The sequence below is a fragment of the Apodemus sylvaticus genome, chromosome 23 (assembly GCF_947179515.1).
Source record: "Apodemus sylvaticus chromosome 23, mApoSyl1.1, whole genome shotgun sequence".
Lineage (NCBI taxonomy): Eukaryota > Metazoa > Chordata > Mammalia > Rodentia > Muridae > Apodemus > Apodemus sylvaticus.
This window is the reverse complement of record NC_067494.1, coordinates 15,411,263-15,428,088: the sequence shown is the minus strand read 5'-3', so window position 1 is coordinate 15,428,088 and position 16,826 is coordinate 15,411,263. Positions and strand designations below refer to the sequence as shown.

Sequence of the window (16,826 nt, the reverse complement as noted above, 5' to 3'; positions counted from 1 at the left end):
CTTGTCAGTCAGGAGCCTTGAACACTTATGTGTGTAAATGAATGACACTGAATAAATGAATGAATAAATGAATGAAAAGCCACAAAGAAAAATTATTTAAAAAATCACACTGAGCGAGGATGTGTTTAACAATTTTGAGAACACAAAGTGGCTGTATAAAACACTAAGTTCATGTTGTGTAATCTGAGCACCTCAAATTCCTCATCCCTGCGTACATGAAATTCTATTTTGCACTTAAAGTCTGTGAACTATTGAGTGCAGAGGGACAGCAGTCTCAGGGCCAAGCATCTCAGATGCAGGGCACACCATCATCTGCACTGGGAGTGCACTGTGGTCTCCTGTGTGCTTCTGCTGTGGGAAGCAGGACAGAAACCCTCACATCTGCTCCCAACCTTCTCAGTGCCTCATTGTTCCCAGCCGGACACTTCTGCAGGATTCCTTCAGTAGTGGACTCAGACTACTGAAGATGTTCAAGAGGAGAATCTGCAGTTGGGAAGCCACCCCCTTTTCTCACCACACAAGTCATCTTGCTGTCTGTGGATAGATCTCAGGGTGCATGGTAGATGTTGAGAGTGGAATTGTACTTGCCAAGAAAAGTAACTGAGACTCTGACACTCCCCCATCCCCAGCCAGTAACTCAAAACCTGCCCTTAGTTGGAAACAGAACCTTTCCAGTCAATAGGCTGGGTTGAAATTCTTGCAAAAACAGAAAACTTGAACACAAAGACAGACAGACTCTTCGGAGAAGACCATGTGAAGGGACACAGAGATGTGGCCACTTGCAGAGGAGATCAGACAAGGCAATGATTGGGGCAGGTCTGGGAACAGGTGACACTGTCAGCAACTGAACTCCCCTTTCCCCCTCCCCCCAGCACTTAGGAAGAGTGAGCCAGCACCTGGCCCCTGGACTTCCAGTTTCCACAGCCCTGAGCAATAAAGCTATGAATTTTTAAGCCACACAGCTTGTGGTACGTTGTTATGACTGCTTTAAAACAGTTGATGTGGTTATATATTTTCTTGTTCATTTAAGAGAATTCTGTAAGAACTAACAGGTTAATTGGAAGGAAGAACAAGGAGGCAGATGTAGGGAGAACAGTTAGAAAGTAGGGAAGGGGAAAATTGAACTGGTGAAAACATGTAAACCAATAAGCTGATTGTATCCATTGCTGACAGAACCTTTTAGTTGTTTAGTTGTGTGGGAGGAGACTGACTCTCCATCTGCAGAGGGAGCTGGAGGGCATTCCCATGAGGAAAGGAAGTGGGACTGGGTGAAGTCTGGGTAACAGGGAGGCATTCTAGTCCTCTGAGCTACAAGCAGAATTGGCTTTGGATCAGCTAGTGGGTAGAGTGGTGAGCCACCATCTTGGAGCTCAAGATGGGATGTGATAACCTCCCTCGAAAAGCAGGAAGAACTCTGTGCGAGTGCCTTGTTTGTACTAACACCTCACTATCACAGATATCAGGGATTCTAGAGAGAACAGTAACATCATACTTTTTTCCTCTGTAGCTCAAAGAGGCAAGCAGGACGTCACCCCTGCTAGACTGGAGAAAGTGTACTATTGTGAAATCCTGAATCTGGCCAGAATTTGTCTTTCAGAAGACAAACTAAATAGAAGAGGGCCCTTGTAAGTCATAGAAATGATGGCTGAGGGAAGGACAGTCTGGCCAGGTATCACATTTAATAAGGTAACCACCTCATCAAGCTCTGCACGGAGTCAGCCCAAGAGGTTACAAGACCATTGGGAGACACCATGAAAATAACATGGAGAAAGGGGGCGTGGCACGATGCCTCCCAGGAAACTGTGAAGGGAGGCTGAGAAAGAGGCTGAAGTATGGTAGCCACCTCCTGCTCTAACAGGGGACAGGTTGTTAATTACCCCCTGATGTTGCAGGGATAATTCAAAGAAGCATCAGTTGGATAGGGTGACCAGTTAAGTACTCTGAAGTCTGGCTTTCCACTTAAGGGAAGACACATTGAGGTGAAATGCTGACTCAGCAGAGGTTAGCCATGGTAGATGAGGGAGCACCCTTCTATCAGAGGGAACTGCAAATATGGATCCTGGGACATTTGGATCCTTGCTTTGGGAATTGGGAAAAGACAAGAAGGGGAGTAATTAAAGTAAGGCTGTAGAGAGGGAGAGGGAGGAGCAGGAGGAGGAGGAGGAGGAGGAAGAAGAAGAAGAAGAAGAAGAAGAAGAAGAAGAAGAAGAAGAAGAAGAAGAAGAAGAAGAAGAAGAAGAAGAAGAAGAAGAAGAAGAAATTGGCTCACAATCATGATAGCTAAATTTAAACTGCAGGAAGAAAGAGAGAGGGGAGGAGACAGAGTAGAGAGAGAGAGAGAGAGAGAGAGAGAGAGAGAGAGAGAGAGAGAGAGATGGGGGCATAGAAAATTCCAAAGCCAGGAAGCCTTTGTGGCGTTGACCAGGGCCATACTGTCTGAGGAATTCATTGTTTCCCACTCCTATAGATTTAAAATGTCTGTCTATGTGATGTTGATCATGGCTCCTCATCCTTGTGGAGATACAGAAATGACACACAGACATGAAGATGCAGGAATGATCTATAGGATCGAGGTTAATAGGCCATAGGGATGAATCTGGTAAACCCTTTGCCCAGAGAGGGAGGAGAGTCACCGACAGTGTTACACACCCCTCAGGGAACAGCAGGGACATTCAAAATTCCTGTAGTTGTTTACCTTAAATGAAACATCAAAATGTGTATCAAATGTTGATGCCACATAGGATGTTATTTCTCTTTGGGTGTCCTGGGATAATACAGCCTGATCCTATCCACACTATCTTGTATAGCTTTGAATTTTGTGCAGAAAAGTCTCAAAGTTAAAGTAGTATCTACTCCTAAGTGGTAATGTCATACAATTCTTAAACATCCCCATTCGTGCAGAAGTGAGGATTATCCATGGGTTCAGTTATTAAGTGTAGGAATGGGATCCAAGCACCTAATGTACCTTCTAACTGGCTTTCCTAGTATTTGTGAGAGTGTCTGTGGAGGTCAGTCCCATGCTACATGCTGGGTCTCATAGATCAACAGCCCTCTGGGGTGTGTGTGTGTGTGTGTGCGTGTGTGGTTCAAAGTTGGCTTTTAAGCTACGAGTATTGTTGCCTTGTAATGTCATTCCATTAGTCCAGTTAGTGAGCAAGCTTTATTTCTTGGATTAAAACCAAGCAAGTTCAGTATGGTGGCTCTATTGCACACAGTATATGTGTAGGTGGAGATCTTTTCTCAATCATATCTATATCTATATATATGTATATAGGTATATATGTATGTATATGTGCGTGTTTGCTGTGTGTTTATCTCATCCCCCTTGATTACTGTACTTAAATCTCTGTCTAAACCTTTGATAATAAACTTCAACTGTCCTTTCAAAACAAAAAGCCAAATTCACATCAGGGATATTTGAATAAGCCTCTTCACATTTGGCTTATCTTGGATTATTAAACTATAATCATACATTTGCATAAATTTAGGAATTAGAATATAATCTAAAGACTCTACTGCTCAGAAGCCGCTCTAAGGCCAGCGTACATGTTTCTTGCCTCTGAGAACTTAATGAGCTTCGCGCTTTCTCTGACTGCAGTCTCACTGCAACTTGCTTTCCCCATTCGCTAGTTCTTTCCAGGCTAAAGGACACAGGAGGGGTCTGAATCAATTTTATAAAACTACAATCGATATTTTGGGAAGCCTTGTGGCTGTTGTTTTTAATTAAAATCTTGAGATACGTTGCCGAGAGTATGATTTTATATGACAGAAAAACAGAAAGAAAAAGAAAAGAAAAGAAAGGAAAATACTTTTTTATTTTTTGTGACTCAGCCTGGCTTTTCTGAATTCCAGTGGTTATGGTTTAAACATTAAATCAACAGAGAAAAATCCTTCCAGTGTTTTATGCTTTGTGATTTCTCAGAAGCACATATATGTACCTGTCAGGATTGCCAGGAGAAAGGATGTGGTTTACCCCTTTGGGGCTGATTTGGCTTTTCCAAACTCTGATCTTGGACCTGCAGAGGTTTTAGTGGGAGCCTCCCCCTTGTCACCATGATCACCAGTCTCCAGGGAGGAGATTTGGGCCATTCAGGAGGGCTACCCCTGTACCCCCACCCCAGCTCTGATCAGGCAAACAGGAGCACAGTGTGAACCCTTTCAGGCTCCCACCAGGTGGCCCTGTGCCCCACAGCGCAACTCTCCTACCTGCAAGTCCCCAGGCAGCCAACAGCAGAAGCAGTGTGTGCAGCAGTAGTGGCCGCAGGGCCAGGTGGCCTGGCGCGGGGTCCCGAGACCGTGCATGGGCTGTCAGCTCGGGTCACATCTCGGGAACGTGACGTGGGCTCTCCAGGGCTCCTCTCCAAGCGCGAGACCCGGGACGGTTGGAGCCCAGAGTCCACTGTGCTCAACCGGCTTCCCCCTCAGGGATCTGCGCCAGGGAGGTGTCTGGGTTTCAGTTCCCAGTCCACAGGCTTCAAGGGGCGATGGAGGTCAGCGTGGATAAGGACTCTGCCCAGCACAGCAGAGTTTTCTCAGCCGCTTGAAATGTCAGGTTTCATCCTGGAAGAAGAAGCTGGAAGGCTGAAAAAGGTACCAATTTCTCAACATACTGTTGGGCGTGGTGCCTTACCTTGGTCGCGATTTCCTCCCCACACCCCTAAGTCAGGTGTCTTTGCATTTAAAGAAGAACAGAGACAACCTTAAAACAAAATAGAAATCTCCCAAACCAGAGAGGGCCATCCCCCAATGAAGAGAGAAAGGAAACACTTGGAAACACTGAAACAAAGATCTGCAAGCAGATCTCAGGGCTCGTCCTTTCTAGGTAGTTGTAAATATTAAGCACAATGAGAAAATAAACAAATTCACCATTTACTTCAGGCATGTTCTCTCTTTCCTTCATAGACTTCGGGTGCAAACGCAAAAATAATGAGAAATAACCGTGAAATTGGAACAACAGACATTAAGAAGAAAGGTGTTTCAGTAACTAAAAGAAAACAGACAAACGGCCCGTTTTTGTGGTGGAGGCCTTTAGAGATGCAACCATTTTTAGAGTGCCTTACACTCCTGTGTTCTTCTGTCTGGAAGAGAAGTCTTGGGTTGGGGATGAAGGCTTCTAGAAGGAGGGTTAGAGCAAGTCCTGCTTCTCGGTTGCGCTTCTAGTTCTCACCGCTAGGGGGCACTGGAGGGGAGGGACAGGACCTGCTTGCTGCTTACTTGCTGTTCTCTTAGTACCAAGTATACATCTGGTACAATACATTCAGGCATGCATGCATTCAGATGCATAAAATTAAAATAAATAGCATTGCAATTTTTTGACAAACTACAAACTTCCTGTGAAGTATCATGGAGGTTACATATATGAGTTCTATATTGAGGCTGATGATTTATATAATTAGGAGATGCTTGAGCTGTTCCCTTGCATGAACAATAACTGAATACTCAGAAAGACAGAAACCATGGAGATAGTAAAAATAATAGCTTGGTTCATGTAGTATAGGTGATACCTAAGGCTAGAATTCCTCTAAAAGGCTTCTGGTTTAGGCATTTTATAGGGCCCCTGTGTCCTCCCTTCCCTTATAGTTTCAGCTCCCACACTGAGTCTCATAATGTCTTCTGGGAATAAGAAGGCTTATGTCAGGAAGCCTGTTGTCACTTTTCTAGTCCACCTGTGTCCATCTAAACTGCCTTCATGCCCCATCTCAGAGACTGACACTAAGTGTTGTCAGGAAAGGGGGTGATGATCACGTTAGCTGCTTCATGCTGTGAGGGGGCATAGTCCATGGGAGTGTCAGTCCAAGAGAGGGGGGACTCCCATGAGGAGTTCTGGAACTGGTCCTATTTTGACACACAGTATATATCTGAGGCTCCATTTAAAGGGCCATCTGTAGAAGTAGAAGGGCTGAAGGGGGGGGGGGTGAGAGGAGAAAACTAGAGGACACTGCATAACAAACAAAATAGGTGACTGTTTCCTGAAGTGTTGCCTGTAGTAGCAACTGATCCAAGGCTGGTCTGAAGAGTGATGAACCCAGGATCTGCTTTCAGACACTTTGGTAGCTCTTGGGATGACCAGACACACACTGAGGTCTTTTTCACATGGCTTCTAAAGAGGGAGAAAGAAAATCAATTTAACCTAAGAATCAAATGACAGTTAAAACCAGGGGGATTATCTCTCTTGGTTGCAGGTAGATAATGCAGTGCTGAGTTGTGCCAAGGTCATGACATTCTATATCTGGGCAGCATTTTTCTTATCAAGAAGAAAATCACTAATGAGAAATGGTTGTCTGAACAACATCTCATGTGGTCTTAAACCTAATGTCTAGGGAGTATGGTCTTTTAAACTGTTCAAGAAATATACCAATCATTTTATTTTTTGGTTATACTTTTCTGCTGGGTGTTTGAGACAATTCAGGTGGACTAAATTAACTATATGTGTTTTGAATATCAAGGCTGGTAGAAGATATGATCCTTGGGGGTTATTTGAGCTTGAGAGCATCTAAGCTTCTTTTACAACTGTGCTCATTCTATGTGAGGATAATTCTAAGTCCATGCTTAGCCATGTCTTTCCTTTGGAGGAAAGATCCATGGAGGGTCCTGTATGGACTGTCCTCTTGTAGAGTGGACAGTGGTTAGAAAATACCAGGTGGAGTTTCACGACCTCCCTGAACAACAGAAACGGTGATTCCTCCCACACAAATAACACTTTATAAGAGATACCTGTCAATCCTACTTGACCTTGGAGGCTAAGGAGGAATATATTGTTCTTTTTAATCAAAGTTGATTTGATTTGAATTGATTCAATGGTTTTCTGGTTCTATACTTCTGGAATAAGAAAGAATTGCACTTGTGTTTAATCGTATGAGAGTCCACATCCGAAACTATCTAGACATAACTAGATATAAGTCAGTGTACTTCAAGAACGTAATCATGAACTGTCTATATCCAAAACATTAGTAAAAATAACTATATAAAGCAAATATAAAAATGTACCTGAAACATGCCTTGTACTTCTTGTCATCTTAGGGTTGTCCTCATGCTTTTGGGGAAATACCTTCGTCCGACTGGTTGTGTCAGTGACATGCAGCAACACATGGCCCGGATGCATGCTGAAATTCTCTTCTTCCATTTCTCAGAGCACCTTGGCTGCGGGGATCTTGGAAGTAAAGGTCTCCTTCTTTCTGGGTCACTTGAGGCCTTTTCGGCCTGAAAGATAATGCAAAAGCTGTTATCTAGTACCTCTATCACTTCTACCACAGTGTGAGTTCCTAAACAAACACAAGGGGCTGTCATTGATCTTTGGTGACGGCTCCCCTAGGGGGGCACCTTCGTGGGTGGAAGAGGGACATTTGTCTCCCAACTTTGTTTTAGACGATGTTTTCCTGTAGATGAGACTAATATCTTAAGGAAAGGTTTCCTGGCCCTTCTTCTGGGCGGCAGAGGGAAAATGTTATGATCTGCTGTTCAAGGGAAAGGTGTCACTCCTGGATTAATTAAATTTGTTTGGATATAGTTGCCATAGTCCTGACATGCCTAGGTTTTCATGAGGTAGTAGGTAGCCATAGTTTCATTAAACTATGTTTTAATGATTCTCATATTTCCTGCGAATGAAACCCACTACTTTCTATGGCCCCTCTTATGTCGGGTTCTGTGAAGGCAGTGTCTCTGTTTTATTGAAATGTGAAAGTTTTGAAACCATGGATGGCTTAGGAGGTCTTGTACCTTTGTCCACTGCGTTGCATTGATAGTTAATAAGAGGCTTATCATGCTCCTTATGTCTTTAGAGAGATTGCAAGGTATTTGGTATTTTCCTTGCATTACTTTAGTGCTCAATCCAGACAGGGTTCCTGCTCTAAATGGAAGCAATCCAGTAGTCATGTAGTATAAAATGATGTCCAAGCAATTGTCCTGACATGCCTGGGTTTTTAATAAGTGGTAGGTAACCAGAGTTTCATTGAACTATTTTTGTTTAATGATTCTCTGATGTCCTGCGAATGAAACCCAATGTTTTCCATGGACTCCATTATGTCAGGGTCTGGGAAGCTGGTACCTCTGTTGGAATGTAATGTGAAAGACTTGCTTCATGCTCCTTAAGTCTTTAGAGAGATTGTAAGATATTTGGTATTTCACTTGCATTACTTTAATGCTCAATTCAGACAAGGTTCTTGTTCCAAATGGAAGAAATCGGGTCATTGTGTAGTATAAAATGACACCCTAGGCCTACATATCTACTTTTGGGGACATCATAGGCTATGCCTCCAAAGATCTCTGGAGCATTGAACTGCAAAGCTGCACACAGTCTTTCCAGTTTTTGCTCAGGCGTGAATCTGGCATCTAAGCTGAAAGCCAATAATTGTAGCCTTTCCTTGCTCATCCACTATGACACTGTCAGGCTTTAAGTCTCTGTGAACCACACCTTCACCGTGACAGTAGCCTATGGCACTGAGGAACTGAACAGATATGCTCCTAGCTTCATCTTCCTTCAGACATCCAGCATCCCAGACTCGTTTAAGTAGCTCTTCTCCCCTGGCTACTTCCACTATTAAATAAATTGTGTGTTCTGTCTCTGTAACTTGTACAAGGGAAACAATATTTGGGTGTCTTAGCATTTTCATGATTTAGACTTCCAGCATTGTTGGCTCCAACCACTTCTCCCTCTTCAGGAGAGCCTTCAAAGCAACTGGGGTACCTTTTAGGTGGTGGGAGCATAGCCTCATGTCGGAAGTGTCACTCTCTCCCAAGGTCTCCAACATTGTGTACTGCATCATGAACACATCCTCATTGAACATGCTGACCACAGTGTCGGGCTCTGATAACTCTGACTCATTGTCTGAATACATGGTTGGTAGCAATGCAACTGCCCAAGGCATTGATGCCTGGGTAAAAAGGAAAGGAGATATAAAGAAACTTACTGAGACATGAGGGATGAGAGTAACAAATCACTGGGATCCAAAGTAAAAAGAAAGGACAAAGTGAAAACCACTGAGACAAGAAGCTTTAACCTATGTGCATAGCATTCTTGGGGTGCTGTGCTGCCTGGAAGGAACTTGACATTGACCAGGGACATGGGCTTCAGGCAGGAATCTGACATTTGGGCATTAGAGGGACGTAGGTTATGGCAGGAATGTTTAACTTAGAGTGGAACAAGAGAAGCAAGCTTCAGGCAAGATTCTGGGCTTGGACAAGGAAGCAGGCTCAGGTGTTTTGGTCATTCTGACAAAGGGAAACAAGTGTCACAGAAGTTTGCTTATTGCCTTGACAATTTTGTGTTTACTGTCTTGCTTGTTCTTCATTGTACTACTATTGATCTTAATTCCTGCATGTAATTAAATTGGTACAAAAATGGATTGAGAATTATTAAACCTGCCTTCAGTCTCAGAATTGACTGAGGTCATACTGCAGTTTTGTCTAATTGTCTCTTTCTTTTCAATCCTCACTCCTGCACTGGAGAACCTGTTGACTGAGTGAGCGGGCTTGGTCAGGTGACACCTTGTGAGAACCCTGTCAGAAACAGCAGGCCAGCTCCCCTCAACCCAGAATGGGGGCTCAAAGCTGGACTGAAACTTTGCATTCTGCCCAGGACTGCCTGGGGGAGGATAAGGCCTATACAGAAGCAGCCTGCCTAGGTTGAGGCCAGAGAGGGAAGTGACTCAACAAAAAGACAAAGCCAGGAAACACCACAACTGCTTCAAGGTGGGCAGGGCAGGGCCAAATTGCAGAGACAACCTCCCTTCTCGAGGTGACCAATAATTTTAAATGTTGCTTAGGGTAACCAGTCACAGTTGTCCAACTTAGGGGACCCCTGAACTCCCTGCCAAAATGTTCATAAAAAGGGTAGTCTTAGTGAGCTCAGGATCTCCTGCCTGTGTGCTGAGGGAGCCCTGTGTACACTGGAACAATAAACCTCTTGCAGATTGTAGTGATTCTGGTTTCTGTGGCCTTATTGAGTGTGGCGGTGTCTTCCGACAGACTCTTACATATGATTCATTGCCCGGGAAGTTTCCCTCCTCAAGCCCAAGACGCAGTGTATGGGGAGGTTTACTCAAGCAAGGTAATGTGGGATACATGTCTGTCATTTTTGTCTGTGTGTTTGTGTTGTATGCCTCTTTCTTTTTTTCTCCTAAAGGCCACATTTGGTCTGTAGTTTTGGTTTTGATATGTAGTTGCCAGAATGGCCGTCAGACTTGCCAGAATGCTGTGGCAATATTGGGGGACTGGGAGGACCCTCGGGTCTCCCGCTGGGAGAAAGAATCCAATAGGGTTCTTCTCCATCTGGGCAAAGGGGGATTCTGCCTTTGGCCATCTGAGTCTGTTTTTGTAGTTGCCAGAATGGCAGGCAGAGGTGCTGGAATGCTGTGGGACTTTGGGGGACTGGGAGGATGTTCTGGTTTCCCACTGGGAGAAAGAATCTAATAGGGTTCATCTCCATCTGGGCAAAGGGGGATTCTGCCCACAGCCATCTGAGTCTGTTTTTCTTTTGTGGTGGTTGCTGTGCAGTTGTTTTTTACTGTCTTAGTGTCCTCTGTTTTGTTTTTGGACTTGGACTGATGACTGTTTGACCCATGGGACAGGCTGCTTCTACTCTGACTCTGACAAATCTTTAGGACTTGGTGTGCAAATCACTCAGACCAAGGCCCACATATCATTGTCTGGGAGGACTTAGCCACCTTTCTGCCCTCCTGGGCCCATTGCTTCTTTTCCTCCACAGGACCTCTGCTGTTGGGGGACTTATGCTCTCCAGGAGACCCCCAAGGGACAGTGTTATCAGATCCTGATGCCGATCTCCTCCTTTTAGACCCTTCTCCCTACCCTCCTTCTTTGAATTCACAGAGGACACCACCCACCCCTAAAGCCCCCCTCTCCTGAGGCTGGTTCTGGACAAGCTATGGGGACTGGAGTTGACAAGTTGTCCCCACCTCTGGCCCCTGCAGTGACATTTCCCCTCAGAGCATACATGCCTCACAGCAAGAATGGCAACCAAGCTCTTATGGATTCCCTCTCTGCCACCCTGAGTGGAGCTACAACTCCCCTGAAGGTATCGGGATCCTTGTAAGTACAAGCAGTTACATATTTATACAAATGTGCTTTCTGCTCTGTGCATTGTCTGGCTTTGGTGCACCAATTTGCCAATTTGTGTCTGTCTCTCTTTCGTTCTTTGAATGTTTTATGTTTTATGTTTAAAAAAAATTGTAAAACTTCATCTGCTGGTGACCCGTTCAGTCTCAGTTTACATGGCAGGGGTTGATTTAAAGTGCCTCACATTAAACTTGGAGTAAAAAGCTGCTTTTAAAAGAGCCAGCAGCATCTCAAATTCTAGGGCAAATGGGTTGATGGTTATTTTTCCTAGAGAAATCTCTACAATTGTGATTATGGGTTCAAAGTACTTTTTTCCCTTGAAATTACAGCTAGAAAAAAATTGGTTTAATTTTATAGGATTCCTGTCGTCACTTTATTTTTATGTCTAATTGGTGTTAAAGGTATAAGTTTTTGCATGTCTTGACTATAATGTATTGGCTTATAAGTTATTGGGCATGATTTAAAAGGTATAATGTTGGTAACAAAAAGTTAGTTTAAAACTGGTAACTCAGGGTTGGGAGCCAGCAGGAGTGACCAAGACTGACAGGAATGCCAGCAGACGTTCTCTGCCACACCTCTCTCACTGAAGGGACAATCATGGAAGTCTCGAGACCAAAAAGCACTGTAAAGGCCCTGCCACTGTCCATTCAGTCCTATTTCTATTCCCTCAGAACATCATGTGTCCTCCAGGGGCCTTGCCTCAGCACATTAAGTCTGTCTTAGCAACACTCCCTGTAAGTCTGTATCAGCTGACATCACTCTGACAATTGGCCCAAGTCTGAGGAAGTGGCAAGAAGCCACCAGAACACCACCAGAAAGTTTTTGGTGCATTTCTCTCTATGGAGTCATGACAAATGGAGCTCAGCTAGGCAATGTAAGGTGAACCAATACATGGATGTGTTTCGAGAAGAATCCTCTCTCATGCATCTTTTCATATGCTTGATTTAGCAAAGCTTCCTTTCACCTGTGTCTGCTTCAGACAACACTCCTTCCATGTCTGTTCCAGCAAAACACCATCTACCACAACTGACTTTCCAAAGAAACCATGACTTCCCACTTCATTTATAGCTCTAAGTATATGGAGGATTTCTAGGTCCAGTTCATTTGACATGATTCACTAAATACCATGTGGCTGGCTGCAGAGGAAAATGTTGGGTGTGGTCTGCTTCTGGGATGGTACCATGTGCTGGATATGGCCTCTGAACTATCAGTCTTCTGCAATAACCAATTTGATTGCGGTTTGAAACAAGGAACAAATATTTCATCAGGTCCTTAAAACATTCATTTTAGCATACTTTTATGATTTTGTCTTAGAACACGTTATTAACACACCAGTATATTTATTGGAAAAATGTTAAAACTTTTCGTGGAGATGAGAAAGGGTGATTCTACATTAATGTTCCCTTTGCAAGGAATGGCAGTGAACACATATCATAAACAGCTGATTGCAGTAGCCTTCTCTACTATCTGTAAAGTTATTTGCTCTTTGCCAGTTAATTTTTATCTACATGGAAAACAGAGTTTTAAGTCCTCCTGTGTCAAGCTTAAGATGAGGTTACTATAAGATAAAACCAATTAATATATCCTAACAACCTTTGAAAATCATTGAGAATAAGCAAATTATCTTTATTTGATATTACTATCACTGTTCGCAGCCTGAGCTGGAGCATCAGGTCTGGGGTGGTCCACTTCCAGAAGGTCTTGACAGCAGCAACAGCCTCCCTCCTTTCTTTGGCAGGCAGGCTTATGGGTCTGGCACCGAAGTCTCCATTCTCCTCTGATGTCAGGTACCTTGGGTCATCAGCCAGAGAAGCAAGAGCCATTGAGAGGAAGACTGAGAAAATGTAGACCTATCTGCTGATAGGAGGGGCTTCTTGCATGTGCTGGGGTGAGGAGAGGCCAATCAGGACAAAGCTGTAAAACCCAAGGAGAATGTGAGAGGCGTGGCAAAAGTATGTGGGGTGTAACAGCATCAAATCAGGAGGCACACAACATGAAGCTAAGTCATGTGGGAACAACCTTTCAGGCAGCCACATTGGCATCCAATTCACCTTTCACCTGAATGAGCTTCACGCTCCCCATTCCCACTATACCGTTTTTATATCACGGGAAAAACAGTAGTCAAAACTGTGGTAGATGGAAATGGACCTCCTGGTTAGATTCAGAGGATAATCTTATTCTTGGGTTACTTTGCTCTTATTTTCTCCCTGTTCTAGGAATTAAAGGACCAGCCCATTTAATTTTGACTCTTAAAATCTCAAAAAGGGTCTTGTAAACAAATATGCTTTGTTCTGAAGTTTAGGGGGAACTACACTTCAGAGGTGTGCTGGTTAGATTTTTGTTAGAATGACATGAGCTACTATCACCTGGAACAGGAAAACTGCTGAAAAAATTTCCTTCGTCAGATTACCTGTGGGCAAGTTTGTGGGCCATTTTATTAATGATTGAAGTCGAGTGCCCAGGAACTTTACATAGGATCACCACTGTAGTTTGCAGTGTATTTGTTTGGTAATCTCTGGGTACTGATCAGTGGGGGACATGGGGCAAAGAACCAGCTTTGATTAACAAGAGTGCAGGACATTAAAGGGAAACTTCGATGAGCCAGGACAATTGCTGCAACTCATCTTTGACTGAGACACTTGACATGATTAAGAAGACAGAGACATCACAGAGCTAAAATCTTCTCAAAAGCAATCCCTTGGTATATCTCAAGAGAAGTCTGTTTGAATGGTGGCAAAGTCTGCTTCTCATGCTGGAAGTCAAACAAGATCATGTGTAAGAATTTCCCGGGTGGTATTGGTTTGGGCAGCCTGAAAGCTGAGGGGTCAAAGGGGAGGTAGAAAACAGCCCCAGTTTGGTGCTGTGAGAGGCCAGAAGAGTCCATTGTTGAAGGTGTAGCCTCATTACAGTGCAGCCCTGAACACACTGGAGATGCCAAGACTCAGTGATAACCAACCATATCAATGATAGGTGTGGACCGATTCCATCTGACAGGAGAAGACAGGATGTGTGGGCTGTGGACAAAAGAAACCCAGAGGGGGTGTGGCCCAAAACCATTTGCATCTCAGAAGATCCAGAGTCCTGTGCTTGGGACACTGAGCTGAGTCACAGGAACTGAGTTACACAAGTGGATTTTGGTTTTGATTTGATTTGATGGTTTTCTGGTTCTACACTTCTGGAATAAGAAAGTATTGTACTTGTGTTTAATTGTAGGAGGGTCCACATCCCACACTATCTAGATAGAACTAGATTTAAGTCACTGTACTTCAAGAACCTAATCATGAACTGTCTATATGCAAATATTAGTAAAAAAATAGATTTAGCAAATATAAAAATGTACCTGAAAGATGCCTTGTACTTCTTGTCATCTTCGGGGTGTCCTCTCTCTTTTGGGGGCACACCTTCCTCCGGCTTGTCGTGTCAGGTGACATGCAGCAGCAGCATAGAGTCCTGATGCAATTCGAAATTCGTTTCTTCCATTTGGCCCATCCCTGAGGCTGCGGGGGTCTTGGAGTGAACGGTCTCCTTCTTTCTGGCTCACTTGGGGCCTTTTCGAACTGGGAGCTAGAGGAGAAGGTGTTATCGAGGGTTTCGATTACTTCCACGACAGTGTAAGTAGCGATGCAGATGCAAGGGGCAGTCATTCTTCTTTGCTCACGACTGCCCATAGGGGGTGTCTTCTTGGGCGCAACAGGGGCATTTGTCTCCCCAGGACGTTGTCCAGTAGATGACACTAGTATTTTCAGGGAAGGTTCACTGGCCCTTCTCCTGGGAGGCAGAGGGTAAGTGTTAGGGTCTGTTGGTGAAGGGAAAGGTGTCACTCCTGGGTTAGTGACATCTCTTTGCACATAAGTGCCATCATCCTGATTTGCTAGGGTTTTCAATAGGTGGTATGTTGCCCTAGTTTCATCAAACTCCTTGTGTTTTAAAGCTTCTCTTATGTCTTGGGAATGAAAGCCAATGCTTTCCATGGCCCCCATTATATCAGGGTCTGGGAATCTGGTGTCACTGTTGTAATGGAATGTCAAAGTCTTTCCCCCTTGCTGGAGCCATGGATGGCTTACGAGTTCTTGAGCATTTGGCCTCTGCCTTGGGTTGACAGTTAGCAGGAGGCTAATCATGCTCCTAATATCATCGGAGAGATGATCCGGTGTACGATATTTTCCATTCATCACCTTGTTGCTCAGTTCCGACAGGGTTCCTCCTCCAAATGGCAGGAATCCGGTGGTCATATAATATAAAATGACCCCCAAGGCCCACATATCTACTTTTGTGCCATCGTAGGGTAGGCCTCGGAAGATCTCTGGAGCAATGAACTGGAAGGCTCCACACAGCCTTTCCAGTTTTTGTCCAGGTAGGAATGTGTCTCCGAGGCTGAAATCAATAAGTGTAGCCTTTCCATCCTCACCCACTATGATATTGTCAGGCTTTATGTCCCTGTGCACCACACCTTTACCGTGACAGTAGCCTATGGCACTGAGCAGCTGAACAAATATGCTCCTAGCTTCATCTTCTTTCAGGCATCCAGCGTCCCGGACTCGTTTAAGTAGCTCTTCTCCTCTGGCAACTTCCATAATTAAGTAAGTTGTGTGTTCTGTCTCAATTATTTGCACAAGCGAGACGATGTTTGGGTGACTGAGCATTTTCATAATGTCCGCTTCGGGCACTGTTGGGTCCGACCACCTCTCCCTCAAAAGAGCCTTGACAGCAACTGGGGCACCTGTAAGGCGGTGGGAGCACAGCCTCACATCGGAAGTGCCACCCTGGCCCAAGGTCTTCAACACCGTGTACTGCCTGGTGAACACCTCCTCCTCGAACATGGTGACCACAGTGTTGGACTCTGATGACTCCGAGTCACTATCGGAGTACATAGTTGGTAGCAGTGCTACTGCCAAAGGCAGTGAGGCCTGGGGAGAAAGGAAAGGAGATATAAAGAGACATGAGGGATGAGAGTAACAAAATCAGTGGGATCCAAAGTAAAAACAAAAGACAAAGTGAAAACCACTGAAACAAGAAGCTTTAACCTAGACCCACGATGACACAGGCAGAGGAACCCAGTCTTGATCCCTAAACCACGACTAGCTCACAATCTAGTAAAATAGACAGACCACAGCTCAGTAATGTACTGGATGTTATCTGATAAAACTGAGAAGAGAACTAGAGTATCAGAATGAACATGAATAGAAGAAAGAAATGATTGAGAAAATATTTACAAAATAACATAAAAATTGAAGACCAACACCCCAAACCAGGCCAACTAATTAAAATACCAAGGAAATCAAAGCAAAGCCAGGACCCCTCAAGTAATCAAAACAGAAAGAGAAGCATGTAAAACTCATTAAATTGAAGCAAAAAAGCAAAAGTCAAAAGCAAGTCAGAGAAATGAAAAGAATTGGAAACCATAACTAACCACATCCAATTATGCCTTATCTCTAGCGGTCAATAACACCACCAGTACTCAATAATGGTTTTTAAAGGAAAAGTTTAAATAAACCAAAAATGAAAAAATATATTTTTAAAATTTGAAATTTATAGCAAATATCCTGTTATACAAAAGAAAAAAAAGGCCCCCAAACATATTAACCATTCAAGACAAATAAAAGCAGAAGGAAAATAAGAATAGAAACAGAAAAACAAAGAAGGAAATCTTAAAGTAGTAACCCAAGTGTCCATGACTTAGAAAGATGTCTCATTCAGTGTAGAACCTGCTGTTCAAGCCTAAGGTTTGGACTTAAATGCAAAGTACCACTGCCCAC

The 16,826-nt window shown here is 43.9% G+C and overlaps 2 protein-coding genes across 3 annotated transcripts in view; both read right to left on the bottom strand.

Moving 5' to 3' along the window:
• LOC127673838 (histocompatibility antigen 60b-like) overlaps nucleotides 1-16,826 on the bottom strand; it is a 344,893-nt gene that overhangs the window by 73,775 nt on the left and 254,292 nt on the right. The window lies entirely within an intron of this gene.
• On the bottom strand, nucleotides 12,906-15,971 carry LOC127673831 (sperm motility kinase Z-like). Its single transcript, XM_052169580.1, has 2 exons — nucleotides 14,411-15,971; nucleotides 12,906-12,984 (listed from the first exon to the last, which is right to left on the bottom strand). The coding sequence occupies exons 1-2, from the start codon at nucleotides 15,939-15,941 to the stop codon at nucleotides 12,974-12,976; spliced, it is 1,542 nt and encodes a 513-aa protein (XP_052025540.1). The 5' UTR covers nucleotides 15,942-15,971; the 3' UTR covers nucleotides 12,906-12,973.

Excerpts from the sequence above, each read along its gene's own strand:
- LOC127673831 (XM_052169580.1), bottom strand. The coding sequence starts at position 15,941 with ATGTACTCCGATAGTGACTCGGAGTCATCAGAGTCCAACACTGTGGTC.